The sequence below is a fragment of the Drosophila virilis genome, chromosome 2 (genome assembly GCF_030788295.1).
Source record: "Drosophila virilis strain 15010-1051.87 chromosome 2, Dvir_AGI_RSII-ME, whole genome shotgun sequence".
Taxonomy (NCBI): Eukaryota; Metazoa; Arthropoda; class Insecta; order Diptera; family Drosophilidae; genus Drosophila; species Drosophila virilis.
The window spans coordinates 26,567,209-26,581,083 of NC_091544.1; the positions used below are offsets into that span (position 1 = coordinate 26,567,209).

Below are 13,875 nucleotides of genomic sequence, written 5' to 3' on the forward strand. Positions count from 1 at the left end.
TTTATGGAGGGAGTTTCTACAAAGAGGTTGAAGTACTTTACAAATAAACATCAATTTATTTGCATGACTTTCCACTGATGTATCATAATAATTGTTTAAAGTTAGATGCACACATAGAAGCTTGTATAATAAATATGTTTTTATAAAAATGACTTGACAAGATTTAAATATTCTTTATGTGTTCCAACTTCATTGGTTCTTCCTCAACTGTACTTAGCCCTCCAAACTTATCTATTTATTATATCGATTAACTTTTAATATCGCAAAGTTCAGTAACAACGAGCACATATTCATATTGAATTTGTGATTATAAAATATTGGACATCGAAAACATAGAGATTTTTAAAAAGATACAAATATATGTAATAAAATATTTAAACTATCTTTTAAGGTTTTTAGGTTGTTGCATATGAGCATTTGTTGTACATAGTTTAATACTTGCTTTGACAATTAAAAATCAATCAATTTAGTACCGACATTTATTAAAGCTTTCAATTTTCTATCTGTAATTACATGGTTCGACCCCGACCCATGTACTCAAGGTAAATGCCTTCCGAGCAGCCCGATAGTAAACATGCCTCACTAAACTCTTTGGTTATTAATACATAGAATTAGATCTTTGCTATTTTCAACATTTAATGTTGTTTTTATAAATATTTTGTTTCGATTTTTTTTTTTTTTCATATATTTTCCAAGCAACCTGCATTAAATATGATTAAATTGTGCTGGATTTTCCAATTATATTTAGAAACTTGATCTGCCTCGTAACATTCACTCGGATGTACAATAGATTTTTGTGCGTATTTAATTTGAATCCTAAGGTACTGGTATTTAATATATCCATATAAAAACTGGAACAATACGCAATGATTTTCTTGTTAAAAATCTCAAGAATTTCCTTCTTTTTTGTTTTGCATTTGTTATGTGGTATGCGTTGGCTACAATTGTGGCTGTTTTGCTATTTATTTGCAGATCGTTAGCCAGAACATTGTGAAATGTGTAACAAGACGAAACATAAGTTATATAGCTGTATTCATTTCAATTTGGTTTACACTGTTTATTTTCCTTCACTAACCATTCCAGATGTTAGAAGCTACATATGTACATACATATTTCCTTGTCGTTGTCACACGCATCCAAATGTTCTGTCTAATACACATGTTTAACATTTGCTAGTATGTATGTATGTATGTATGTATATATTATAATTAGTTTTGCTTTTCTTTTGGATTTCTTAATAATTGTAATAAAAAAAGTGCCAGCCCTGTGGGACCATCAAAACCTTTGCGGTTAGATACATATATGTATTTTGTTAAGTTGCAGAGAAATAGTAATTACAAAAAATTGACATGCGAATACATGTCGCTGTTATTTTGTCTTTTTCATATCATATTGATTATCACAAACAATTATAAAGTTTAAATTTTAGTAATAAGTTATGCATATGCAGTTGCGTACAAAATTTTAGTATTCTAGTTAATTGTTTTGTTTTGTTTTGTTGTTTGTTTGTGTTGCTTCTTCTTGTTGGTTTCACACATTTTATAAGAAATGTGTGACAAATTTGATTTGTTTCCAAATTACAAAAATTTTGTTTAGCCCTTGTGGACTAACATCTGGCTGCTAACCAGATCTTCCAAAAATTACAATATGTAGTTTTCGGGGGAACACAATGTTACCAATGTTAACGTTCAAAATATGCTTCACATTAAAAAAGCCCAATCAAAATGTTTAAGGTAACCAATCGTTGGTTACTCGAACTGACCAAAATCTAGACAAAATCAAGCTCCAAGCCGGGCTCAATGTCGACTGCAACGGCATTGTCTGCAGGGAATTGAACCTCATCCATCTCCTTACGCGCTTTATCCTTGGACTTGTCCTTGAACGCAGCAAAGCCCAGTTTCTTGAGCGCCTTACTGCTGCGTCCTGAGGACTGTCCCAACTGCTCGAATCAGGAATCCACCAGTACATGCCAGCGCGCCAGCATCTCTCCCTTGGGCATTTCGCAGACATCGGCCCAATGCGCACATTCCTCCGGTCCTGATGAGTTTAGGCCCAAGCTAAACCAACCGACCATCTCGTTCTTCTTCATGTGCCTTTTGGCATACACCGAGATCATGAGCGTCACATCGTTCAGCTGGAACAGCGCCACTTGGAATGCAAAGGTCTCTTTGAATAACGGATTGGGGCCTCTTCGTATTGACGTTTTGGCGCGCGAAATCTCCTGACCAATGCTGCTAACCATACACAGCTTGACATATGTGTCCGGCGCCTTGTTTAGCATTAGGCTGCGAAACTGGCTACCCTTGATAATCTCCACACTGAGTCGACCCGTGACACCGTTGTAGCTGAGACCCAAAAGCAGCTCTGAGACACCTCCATGCTGCATGGAGGATGTGGAGCCGGCACTGTCCGATCTGGCCAAGCTCAACAGGTCGCTTGTTGATCCCAAAAGCGATGTTGTGTTGCGTGGCTCCAGCGGCAGCCACAGATTAGTCTCTAGCTCCAAGTCGACAGTAGCAAAACTTACATAGGCCTCGCCAATGAGGCGCTCCTTACGCAGCCGCTCACATCCATACAGACGCACCCGAAGGCCCATGTTATTGACATCCTCGGGATTTACACGATGCAGCAGAAAACTTTCCATATACTGTGGATTCTCGCCACTGCGTATCTTAGTCTTGTGCTTTTGCTTTTTGTTGGGCAGCATCAGAAGGCGCACCTAAAAAAAAACACTTGATATTTGGGCTTGATTTCTAGCCGAATTAATTACCCACCTGGGTGTGCGTCTGCTGGCCATTGCCCAGTGGTGGCAGGGATCTTGCCTGCATCACGTGAACTGTCATTTTACGCATGGGCGCATCGTACAGCAAGGACATCTCCAGCTCGATGGGTCCACGCGGAGCTGTGCTCTTTGGATCGCTGACCAGGATATCATCGGACTTAATAGAACGCAAGTCGCTGGTATCGAAAAGAGGTTCCTATAAGAGAATTTTACACAATTAACAAATATGTTCTGGCATCATTGTTATACCCTCAAAGAGGATATTTTCAACTTGGCAATAAATGTGTAACCAATTCAAGGATAATTCTTCGAACCTGTAAGGTATATATACTATTGATCAAGACGACCAGTTCGCTTTGTCCGTCTGAGTGTCTAGTGAATGTTAAAGCTCGGAGTCGACCGCTACGGATCGCAATCCAAGGAACGTTTGGTCGAAAGCAGAGCATTCGTATGAAAAACATTTGTCTCTTTAAGAAATCTGAGCCAAACCAAATAGGGGAAAAATCGGGTATGAAAAGTCTACTATGTGACAACTATATCTCTGCAAGGGTATTGAATCTTCGGCATTCCAATAATATTAAACTTACATCATCGTTGTTGTTGTTGTTGTTGTTGTTGCTGCTGTTGGTTGTGGTATTGTTGTTGTTGCTGTTGTTGTTGTTGTTGCAGCTCTGATTGTAGTTATTGTTTGCAGTGATGTTATTGTTGTTGTTAGTTAAGCTAGCAATTGGCACCACCACCACGCTATCCCTCTCCCTCTCGGGCTTTGGTGGCTGCACGTCGACTTTGTGCTGATATTTCTGTGACTTGGCATAGGAATTTCGCAGTGATGCTACCGGAACAGCTGTGAATGGGACGTATATAATGTGCATATATTGTATGTGCATCCATCTGAATTATAATCACTTATTTGTACCTCTGCTTTCGCCTGTCAAAATGCCAGTGTGACTGTCAACAGACGCCTCGATGGAATCATTGGAGCTGCACTCGCTATGCGATGAAGGAATGCCGACCTTGCCCCGTTCGGCAATTGCCAAAGGGTCACGTGTCACTGTGACCCTTTGCAGGTCAGCTTGATGATAATTGAAATTGTGGCCTGTCAATGGATTCCTTTGGTCAATGCCCATGCCATAGCCGATAAATTTGCCATTTGGTAGAAGGTTATTATTCTGCTGATGCCAGCGAAGGCGTCGCAGCATATCCTCCTCAGAGTCGGAGCTGGTGTTCTCATAGCGACGTTTGCGTGCTGAATAGGCAATTGTTTTGAAATTGAATTAATCCTATGGTGCTCCTCTAATAAAGCACTTACTAATCTTCTGCACACACTTGGCCGCCAAGTGTCGCTCGTCACAGCAGTTGATGCCATGGCGATGATGAAAGCAGCATCTGCGACTTATGTAGAGGAACAGCAGGAGCAGCAGCACTAATACGCCAAAAAATGCACCCAGCAGAGTTGTGACCTCAACAGTACCTGCAACAATACACAAACATTTATTTATTAAAAACCAAAAATGCAGTAAAAACAAACCACATTCATCAGCACATGAAAAGGCAACAAATGGAAACCGACGTGCGCATATCGGAGACCTACCCCACCATACCACTCGTTCAGCCAGTAAATAACAAATGAAACTTGACATTGACACATTGACTTACCCAATGAAGCAGTGCTATCCACACCAGATGCAACAATCATGTTGGTTCATGCGTGGGATCGTGTTTAAATTAAAAGCAACCTTTTAATTAATTTCTAAAATGCTTTAATCATATATGTGTAGCTTATACAAAAATGGCGTTTGATTTCTATTGAACAAATTTAAGAAAAGCTCATCAAATGACAGCACAGAGTGTACCACGGTAAAAATTTAATCGATTTTTCACAGGACAATGACTGTTTTGCTCGACAATTTCTATATGACAGCAACCGAAATTAAATGCTCAAATTCAATTAATTACTGTAATTAGTTTTCGAAATGCTACGTTTTAAAAACAATTTAGTTACACTATTAATAACAATTTTTTACAACGTCAAATCGGACTTTTACAATTAAAATAATAGGTTTGGTTTAATATAAACATTTTTCTCCGCGTCAACGGGTCGTGCGGCACCGACTGTAGTAAATTTTCTAATAATTTTACACTGGCTCTTCGAGCATTTGTAATATTTTCTCACGTATTGCAATCACGTTAGCAAATATACGTGAAAGGATTTGAAAGCTTTCCCCCATATCCTTTGTGTGTGTATAAGTAACAGTAAAAGCTTTAGTTGCTCAAGTGTCATGTCCAAACAACTGTTGCTTTGTTACAAATAATTTCGGCTATTAACTTAAACAATAAATTTTAAAAGAACACAATAACTTAATTTACAAAAAGGCATTTGATGATTCTTTTAAAACGGTCGTTTAAGCGCAATTTTTACCGTTTTATATATCGATGTCCGTGTGCGACGATTTATCGATGAATTGCTACCATCGCCATATCGATAGGAACCAACGGTGTGTTGGACAAGTAAGGTCGCTGCGAGGGGTAACCTCTTTTTGTGTCCAGCTGAAAACGATTTAAAACATGAAAAAATGGCAAAGAATAAATCAACGGTGTATTTAGGCTACGATGATGAAGAAATTACGGCCAAGCAGGCTGCATTACTCAATAGCTGCACAAATAAAATAGGTGGAGAACCCGTAAGTACAAGCGCTGAGCGATTTTGTAGTTCCTTTCACAGGATTCTGAGAAATACGAGTGAAAGTGAATTTCTTATTTGAAAAAAAGGACCTATATTTACCTATGAATATACGGGTATATTTATGTTATGCGACATCATTCACACCGGACTTACATTTTGACCCATTTAGTTGGATCCATAATTATTCTGTGGCTGCTCACTTGGCAATCCTTGTAGGTTGTCACAGCTATGCAAATGTCGCTCGTCCTGCACACAGACATAAGCAGCATGCAGATAAATACATACATACATTCATACGTAGCGAAGCACATGCCGAGACAGCACATAATTAAAATTGATTTTTTACCAATAGAATTGGCCGCGACATGAAGTTACCGTGCCCGCCTGCCCACTGTGCGGCATGGTACGTCCTTTGATTGTCCAGATGTATGCGCCCCTGGACCGTTCGCAATTTCATCGCAATCTCTATGTATTTGCCTGCGTGAGTCCAGCTTGTTCGCAGAACCAGAAGAGTTGGGTATGCGTGCGCACTCAGCATTTGGATAATCAGTTTGATGTCATCAGCGAGCAGTCGCCCAAGTTGGTCAGCAAGCTAAACAAGAAGAAGAACAAGTCAAGTGCCTCGCCAAAGGTGAACTGGTGTAGCGGAGCTGATGACTGGGGCTGGGGCGAACCGGAAATCGTGGACGAGGCCATGGACCAGACGGCAGATGATGAGCAGAACGAGCGCAATGGCAATGTTAGGCCAAGTGCCTTGCAATATGAGAAGGCCGATGATGATATCGAGATCTCAGGAACTGGGGCGCAAGATGCAGCCAAGTTGGGCGAGGATGATGATGACGATGAGAGTACCTCTCTTGAAAATGATTTGGTCTGCGGGTTTGGTCAAATTGATATGAACTCACCAGAGAAAGCTGGCGAGGATCCGAATGCCAATTGTGCTGCTGCAATTGTGGCTACAGCAAGTGGCGATGTAGCCGGCGCAGGTGCCACGGCATTGATATGCGCGGAAATCGAGGGACCCGAAACGGATGTTGTGCTAGTTGATACACCAAAGAAACCAGAAAGAGATCTTATTGCGCTGCTGAAGCATACCTCGTTGCCAGCCACCCTGGGACCGCTGTCCCAGATCAAGGACCTCACGCTAAAGCCCATTTACATTGCTGTGGATGTGGAGACCAATGCGAAGCAGGAGCAGTATGAGAACTATGGTGGTCTACTTTCAATGGATCACATACGCGATTTATATCAAGAGTACAAGCTGCAGGATGAGAATCCAGCGCGTTCGCCAATTGCCGACGCCGCATCAGCTGCGGGCGGCAGTGAGGCGTGCGAAGAGCAGGAGGCGTACGAGAAGGCGCTGCCCGCCCATGGTGATGTGGTGTTTCACAATTTTATCACAACTATACAGCAAAATCCAGGCCAGATATTGAGGTATATATAGAATGCTTAAAGTAGGCGTGTGCTAAATTTACTAAATTCTTTGCAGATATTCCCGTGATGCATATCCATTGTTGGTGGCACCGCTTAACGAGCCGCTGCCAAAGTGTCAAAATTGCAAGGGTGAAACCATATGTGAGGTGCAGCTGCTGCCCACGCTAATCCCAAAGCTGCGATTCCAACTGAATTCCTGCAATGCGCCAATCGAATATGGCAATGTGTTAGTTTTTACTTGCCTCAAGAGCTGCTGGGATACGCCCGATCAGATGCGCTATGAGCACGTAGTGGTGCAGTCCGAAACATAGATCAATTATGCAGCCTGTCCGAAAAACGATAACAATTTATTTCAATTGCGAATTGCATTAGCTTAGATAATGAAAAGCTAAGCTTCTTCACTTATCCTAGGATGATTTTATGCTCTAGTTGTTAAGAACGTTGTACGCTTTTAGACAGCAAATGCCGAATAATCGCATAGTTGCTAACGACTCGTTATTTCCATTCACACTAAAAACTTTTAATTAGAGAAACGCTATGCAATTTGTTTTATTAACATGGTCGCCAGTCAAAGAAAAATTTTAAGTCAGCGGCGCATCTGCATCCAGATGATAGCTCTTAACGGCGGAGAACCACAGCGGCGGATACTTGGCAGCAGTTAATTCGAACTCAGAACTCGTCTCCACCTTGTTACGCTGCTGCACCAGGGTGTAATTGGACCACACCAACTGGGCAAATCGTCGCTTGGGTGAGTTCATGATACGCAGCTCTATCACATATTGCGTATTGTTTCCTTCCTCTTCTCCGGGCAAAAGGCTGCCACGCCGATGTCGCTGTGCTGTGGCTCTCGCTTGCTGCGTTTTCTGCAGCACCAGGGTGACAGTGCTTCCAAATAGTCGATAGCGACCGCGCAGTACATCAGGACGTGTATGATATATTTGTTTCAGTTTATTAACACCCTGCGCAGGCTCATCGGCATTGGTCATCATGAGCACCTTGCCATCGGGCAGAAAGCGTATATAACGATAATATTCAACTAGCTGAAGTGGCCTATAAAACTGATCCTGGAAACTATTTTCGCCCATGCGCAAGTAGGTTGTTTTGCTTATGTAGCAGCCATTGAAGAGCACACGTTCACGACGTATAAACATGTCTCGCCAGGTCTCGTAGCATGCACCACCATCCTTAGCATCCAAGCTGCCCACATTGTTACCCCATACTCTGGCAGATAAATAAATTATTTAACTTTTGATGTGATGACGAAAATCCTTGTTACTCACTTCACGCAAGCCAAACGCCACAGCTCCTCGTCACGTCCATACACATAGAAGCCCTTGCATACGGCCGAGAACTGTTCCAGGGAGCGCATATCCAGCTGCGAGGACACCACCCAGCGCAGTATATGTAGTAGAATCTCGGCTGGTAGATCGGATATATGTAAGTTGCTTCCTGTCGTCAGAACATTCGTATCACGACTGTTTATTAAGATTTTGCCACCGTAGATTTCCTCGCAGCAAAGATCGCGTTGAAACTTTTCGTACAGGCCATCAATTGGTACGACATCCTCTTTAGCCTCTGTCTCGTGCAGATCGAGATTCTTGCTAAAATTGCTCAGCAGATTGTGGTACGTTTTGTTGACATCGTTTTTCAAATTTTGCTGCTCATAAAACTTAAACTCAATATCAGGTACAATTTGGGTGGCCTTGCGGTAGTAGGCCAGAGCATCATACACTTTGCCCCGCTGCTCCAGCTCAACGGCAGTGCGATATAAACTCTGAGCCTTGGTCTCTGCATCAATGTCTTCAAATCCTGCCGGCTGCTCTTCCGCTTCGGCCGGCTTACGCGAGGCTTCGTGTTGACCTTGTAGCTCGCGCTGCCAATTCACGCGGAATTCGTCGAGCGCTCGGCTTTGATAATCGGATGAAGTGTCCGGGTCGGCCATATCCAAGCCGCTATCCGACATTGAGTTGTCCAATAGGGGCGAAATATCTGGTGAAATGTGCATGAGTTATGGGCGCTTATCTTATCTAACGCAGTTTCTAACCTGTAATTACAATTTAGTTTTCTAGTAACTCGCTCGATCCAGCTTTATATATATGTCCGTGTAAAAATCAAAAGCGTTAGACACTATAATAAATGGGCGTGCGTATTGTTGATAACGGCCACACGTTATTCTACCCATGGACTTTAAAGTGGTTTTCCGCTGCATGGACAATATATCAGGCAGTCGAATTATTTGGCACAAAAGCCCCACTAGCCGAATATTTATAGAATAAATATTTTGCTGCGCAATGTTTTTCTTGCTAGTATCGATACTTTTGTTGACACAACGACTTTTGCAACATGTGTTACAAAAAGTGGTACTTTATTTATTTAATGGTACAAAGTACAAATTGGTTATATTTTTAACTTTAGAATGTGTCAACGCTTTCGTATTTTGAATCACGTATTTTCTAAAAAGTTTATAGAGAGCCAATATTGCACTTGTTTTGATTTTATAGAATTAAACACTAAAAAACTCACATCAAGAGGTACTTTTTATGCAAAAATTGTACATTGTACCATTTGTGATAGAAATGTATTTTGTCAATACTTACAACACTGAAATAGCTCACAGATATGACTATCGATATATCGATACATCGCATGGTATCTCGCGCTCTATGTGGCCGGCGGGTTTGTTGTTTATTATTTTGCCTGGTTAAAAGTATATTGTGATTGTTTGGCAGACTTAATATGTCTGCTGATTACGCACACTTGTGCTCATCCATTCTGGAGCAATGCTTTGGCAAAGTGGTGCAGTCCGTGGCGGATTGCCTGTTCTCAGCCACCACGCGCACACTGTCACAAATTGTGAACAGCACACATTTCTCGCGAAAGGAAGTGATGCTCGCTCTGGCCGTGCTCATCAAATTTCGACTGGTCAACTTTGAGCCATCCAAGAACAATCCATTTCTGCCCGAATATTCGCTCAGGCGGGAAGATGTAATATGCCTGCTGCGCTACTCCCGGTGAGCTGGAGCTAAATGGTACAAAATATTTGTTGTTGGAAATATAACCATTTGTATATATTTTAGCTACATACACCTCGTCCAGACCAAGTACGGCAATGTTGGCGCTTCTATCGCGGAGGAGCTGCTGAATGCGGGATCGGAAACGGCAACCGGTTTGCTGCTCAAATGTTTGTCTGATGGCGAAAACAAAGCGGAGAGTGCCGAAACCTACAGGGACACATTTATAAAAATGATAGCCGATCATTATATCATTAAAATACCGGAGCTAATGACTGATAACGAGTCGGAAGATGCTGTACCCCGCTTTCAGACAAATGAATGCGATTTCTTTGTGCCACCCAACATTGATTTGCATCTGTTGGCCCAGATACGCAAGGGTGAAGCGACACTGTCAAAGGCATTGGATGGGGCCATCGTCTGGAGCCTAAACTATGATCGATTTCATCAGGAGTTCCGAGATGACATCATGAGACTCGCTATGGAGCGGAAGCTGGGCGAAAATGCCGCAGAATGCTTTAGTTTCATACTGAACCTTATCTATAACACCACAGATCCGTGGCAGCGGGTATGTGTTGGATGTCTAAAAAGGTTCTAAACATGAAATACTCCTTCTTTTATAGAAAGCTTCCAATCAAATTACATTCGTGGAGATAAAGCAAGCAATTGAGCGCAAATCCAATAATCTGGAGTTGATGAAATTCTTGGATCAATATATATGCCTGATAAGTAAACAAACCTCAAATAGATGTACAAATATTTTTATTAAAAGTGAAAAACTCTTTACAGCGGACGATTCCCTTGGTTTTCTTCGCAAAGTGGGCGATATGGGCGGTGGGCAGTATCTGGTGGACATGGAGAAAGCCTTCGAATCGCTGGCTCTTGCCTGTGTGGAATCTGTTATAACCGAACGCTTTGGCTCGAAAGCGGCGCGTATATTTCGCGTGATACGCTTTAAAAAGTACATCGAACAGGAGGATTTGCAGAAGGAGGCTATGATACCCGCAAAGGAGGCCAAATCCCTTGCTTATAATCTGTTCCAGGAACAATTCATACATGTTAAAGTTATCAAGAAACCTGGCGGAGGAGGCAGTGGACCGGCCAAGGCTTTTTATCTTTTCCAAATCAAAGAAAAGGATGTAAGAAAAAATGGTGCTTTTAGTGAAATGTTACCTTTAATCATCTTCCGATTTCCATTGTAGACTGTACGCATGTTACTGGACAATTGCTTCAAGTCCCTGTACAATACAATAAGACGGTCCAACTATGAGAAGAGCGAGCATAAAGGATTGATTGAGAAGTCTCAAAGACTGGACAGCATAGTTGAGACCATGAAGGAACGCGGGGAATCGGACGAATATATAGCTGAGGTATTACGTTTCACTTTTCAAAATGTGTTTATCTGTGTTCATTAATTGCTTTTTATTGTAGATTGTTGAGACATTTACGCCGCCCGAATGTGAAATTTTAAAGAAAGTAAAACATCGCATCAAGACCCTGTCTAAAGCTGAAATGACTCTGGATGATACGATATTTCTATTGCAAATGTATCAGCACCATTGTACGACACTTCCGACGGGCATTCAAAAGTTTAAATAAAATTGGTTTGAAAATAAAAAACTCGAGCTGGTATGTTAAATCGTAATGTAGGTAGGTGTGTAGAAGTGGTGGTATTGGATAATCGTATTATAAGTAAATGTAGACATTAACCTTATCGTACTCAACTTATATTACGAAAACAAGGAACTCTCCAACTTGTATGCCGAATCGTATTATAGTAGGTGGCTAGAAGTGGTGGTGGTAAAGGGTAATCGTACTACGAGTGTAGACATTAACTAAAATTACGAAAACAAGCAACTCTCAAACTTGTATGCCAAATCGTATTATAGTAGGTGGCTAGAAGTGGTGGTGGTAATGGGTAATCGTATTACATATTTGTAAGTGTGGACACTAACCTTATCGTGCTCAACTTACATAACGAAAACAAGGAACTCTCCAACTTGTATGCTAAATTGTATTATAGTAAGTGGGTAGAAGTGGTGGTGGTAATGGGTAATCGTATTATAAGTAAGTGTAGACATTTACCTTATCGTATTTAACGTATATTTAGTACGTGGCGGACTAAAACTTTAGAACCTGTATTTTTGACACTTACGATATTGGACATCGTTTAGTACATGCATTTTGGACCATGGGGATATTTAGCTACTTTTAGAAGTTTTGCTATCCATGCTATTTAGCTTTTGTTTGCCTAGTTTTTGGAGCAATGCACTTTTGATTTATAACAACCAGCTTATCTTGAGTAGCTTTAAACAGTCTGGCAACTCAGAAAAACTAGATGGCAACTCTGGCCTAATTTGAATTTGAATTTAAAAAATGGGAAAATAGTTGAAATAATTAAAAGTACTGTTGATGTTTTCTATATTTTACAGAAATGTGTTTAAAGAGTTCAAGTAATTCTATTTTCTATTTTATGCAATAATAAAACGCTCCGTGAATGTTTTCAGCACTTATACAAATCCAAGAAGCGATAAATATAGTTAAATAAAGATACATTTTGAACACAATGATAACTGAGCCCTTTTATCTAAAGTCAACCCGTGCTATTTGGCGTCGAGGTGTTAACGAGCATTTGATTTACTTATTTTTTACACATGACCCTTGACATAAGTTCGCTTTGACATGGGCAGCATATGCATGTGCCGGTGCCCGTTCAGCAAAAACTGCTCACCGGAAGGTAAGAATACCAATAAAAGCGTAAATTAATTAACAATATCGTATTTCCATATGCTACACAGCGGGCATGGCAAAGTCAAGGGGCCCAGCCGCAGTTTGTCAGCGGCCACACGACTTAAACCCGCCCACAAAGGCAACGCCCACTCGCAGAGCCTATGTTTATTTGCATAAGTAGCTCGTTTGAGCGTGTCTAGATGGGGGTGGGGATTGGGCAGGGAGCAGGGAGCAGGGAACACGCTTCTCTGCATGTGCGTACAAATTAGAGGCGCAAAGAATCCGCCTGGCCAAAAGGAATTCAACTGTCTGAACGTTGTGCCTCATAATAAGCGATGCTAACCAGAATCTTAAATAAAGAGAGCAAAGGGATTGAGTTTACCACCTTGCTGCCAAGCTCCTCAGCTATGACACACAAATCGTACGTCTAAGCGGAAATATATTTGTTTTCAGACAGTTTTATCTTTCGGCCACAAGTCAAATCATATGTCATCTTCAACGGTGAGGAGCATTTTGCAATAACACAGGATATCAGAAGTCGAAAACGGACGGCCCAGACAGCCCGGACAGCCCGGACAGCCCGGACAGGGCAGGTGTACAGATTGATGCCCGATGCGGAGAGACATTATTAACAAACTTTGCATTTGCCTCGCATTGGCATTGGTGGCCACCACTGTGGTTGGGCTTTATGTTAATCACGGCACACGCAAAAGGCTGGCATTGGGTGGGGTATCCAACATTTGACAAATTGCTCCCTGTGACGACTCAGGGTTTAAGAAGAACTCTCTCCTTCTCCCTCCCTCCCACTCTAAGTGTGTGTGTGTGTGTGTGTGCGTGATTTATGTGGATGTGCGAGCATGAGTTTGGGTTTGGAGATTAACCTTCTTACCTTAAAGGTAGAGGTAATTAGGCGCTGCCACAGCACTGCTTTTCCTTTCTCTAAATGGTAATGTATATGTGAATTTTAGCACGTACCAACGTGTTGCAACCTAATTAAAATTATAAACAACAACACAACAAAAAATACGAAAAAGATGGAGTCCAAGTCCTTGACACGAAATGCCTAGCCAGGCTCGCTAGAGCTACTCATCTAATGCGTCACACAAAGTCAAATTCGTGGCAGCCCAAAGCCAAATGCCACTCAAACCATTCAGGCACGAACGTAACTCGCATTTGAGTAATACGAGAAGGAACGGCGGGAGGGGGGTGGCTTGGGGTGGCATCCACAACGAGCT

At 41.6% G+C, this 13,875-nt stretch overlaps 4 protein-coding genes across 5 annotated transcripts; 2 read left to right on the forward strand and 2 right to left on the reverse strand.

Moving 5' to 3' along the window:
* Positions 1-9: 9 nt before the first annotated feature.
* Positions 10-4,425, reverse strand: Syt14 (Synaptotagmin 14). 2 transcript variants are annotated; one of them, XM_032433752.2, is made up of 6 exons: positions 4,311-4,425; positions 4,092-4,253; positions 3,699-4,028; positions 3,370-3,626; positions 2,775-2,978; positions 10-2,719 (listed from the first exon to the last, which is right to left on the reverse strand). In XM_032433752.2, the coding sequence occupies exons 1-6, from the start codon at positions 4,420-4,422 to the stop codon at positions 1,949-1,951; spliced, it is 1,836 nt and encodes a 611-aa protein (XP_032289643.1). In that variant the 5' UTR covers positions 4,423-4,425; the 3' UTR covers positions 10-1,948. The 2 variants fall into 2 exon arrangements, with proteins under 2 accessions (XP_032289643.1, XP_032289644.1); XM_032433753.2 differs by lacking the exons at positions 3,370-3,626; positions 3,699-4,028; positions 4,092-4,253; positions 4,311-4,425 and adding an exon at positions 3,097-3,309.
* An 843-nt stretch (positions 4,426-5,268) lies between these two features.
* trus (programmed cell death 2 like trus) lies at positions 5,269-7,437 on the forward strand. Its single transcript, XM_002056029.4, has 3 exons — positions 5,269-5,463; positions 5,818-6,899; positions 6,955-7,437. Exons 1-3 carry the CDS (start codon positions 5,356-5,358, stop codon positions 7,208-7,210), a joined length of 1,446 nt encoding a protein of 481 aa, XP_002056065.1. The 5' UTR covers positions 5,269-5,355; the 3' UTR covers positions 7,211-7,437.
* Positions 7,216-9,230, reverse strand: LOC6633123 (F-box only protein 9). Its single transcript, XM_002056030.4, has 3 exons — positions 8,944-9,230; positions 8,180-8,888; positions 7,216-8,120 (listed from the first exon to the last, which is right to left on the reverse strand). The coding sequence occupies exons 2-3, from the start codon at positions 8,860-8,862 to the stop codon at positions 7,481-7,483; spliced, it is 1,323 nt and encodes a 440-aa protein (XP_002056066.1). The 5' UTR covers positions 8,863-8,888; positions 8,944-9,230; the 3' UTR covers positions 7,216-7,480.
* Positions 9,231-9,545: 315 nt separating this feature from the next.
* Positions 9,546-11,530, forward strand: Polr3C (RNA polymerase III subunit C). The gene is made up of 6 exons (XM_002056031.4): positions 9,546-9,910; positions 9,977-10,478; positions 10,534-10,639; positions 10,700-11,049; positions 11,113-11,280; positions 11,342-11,530. The coding sequence occupies exons 1-6, from the start codon at positions 9,636-9,638 to the stop codon at positions 11,507-11,509; spliced, it is 1,569 nt and encodes a 522-aa protein (XP_002056067.1). The 5' UTR covers positions 9,546-9,635; the 3' UTR covers positions 11,510-11,530.
* Positions 11,531-13,875: the final 2,345 nt, after the last annotated feature.

What these genes read in the sequence shown, in the direction of transcription:
- Syt14 (XM_032433752.2), bottom strand. Translation starts at nt 4,422, where the DNA reads ATGTCAAGTTTCATTTGTTATTTACTGGCTGAACGAGTGGTATGGTGG. An exon ending in TTCATGTGCTGATGAATGTG is followed by an intron (nt 4,254 to 4,310) that starts GTTTGTTTTTAC and finishes GTATTGTTGCAG; the next exon opens with GTACTGTTGAGGTCACAACT. An exon ending in GCCAGCAGACGCACACCCAG is followed by an intron (nt 2,720 to 2,774) that starts GTGGGTAATTAA and finishes GTTTTTTTTTAG; the next exon opens with GTGCGCCTTCTGATGCTGCC.
- trus (XM_002056029.4), top strand. Translation starts at nt 5,356, where the DNA reads ATGGCAAAGAATAAATCAACGGTGTATTTAGGCTACGATGATGAAGAA. An exon ending in ATAAAATAGGTGGAGAACCC is followed by an intron (nt 5,464 to 5,817) that starts GTAAGTACAAGC and finishes TTTTACCAATAG; the next exon opens with AATTGGCCGCGACATGAAGT. An exon ending in AATCCAGGCCAGATATTGAG is followed by an intron (nt 6,900 to 6,954) that starts GTATATATAGAA and finishes AATTCTTTGCAG; the next exon opens with ATATTCCCGTGATGCATATC.
- LOC6633123 (XM_002056030.4), bottom strand. Translation starts at nt 8,862, where the DNA reads ATGTCGGATAGCGGCTTGGATATGGCCGACCCGGACACTTCATCCGAT. An exon ending in TGGCGTTTGGCTTGCGTGAA is followed by an intron (nt 8,121 to 8,179) that starts GTGAGTAACAAG and finishes TTTATCTGCCAG; the next exon opens with AGTATGGGGTAACAATGTGG.
- Polr3C (XM_002056031.4), top strand. Translation starts at nt 9,636, where the DNA reads ATGTCTGCTGATTACGCACACTTGTGCTCATCCATTCTGGAGCAATGC. An exon ending in CCACAGATCCGTGGCAGCGG is followed by an intron (nt 10,479 to 10,533) that starts GTATGTGTTGGA and finishes CTTCTTTTATAG; the next exon opens with AAAGCTTCCAATCAAATTAC. An exon ending in TCAATATATATGCCTGATAA is followed by an intron (nt 10,640 to 10,699) that starts GTAAACAAACCT and finishes AACTCTTTACAG; the next exon opens with CGGACGATTCCCTTGGTTTT.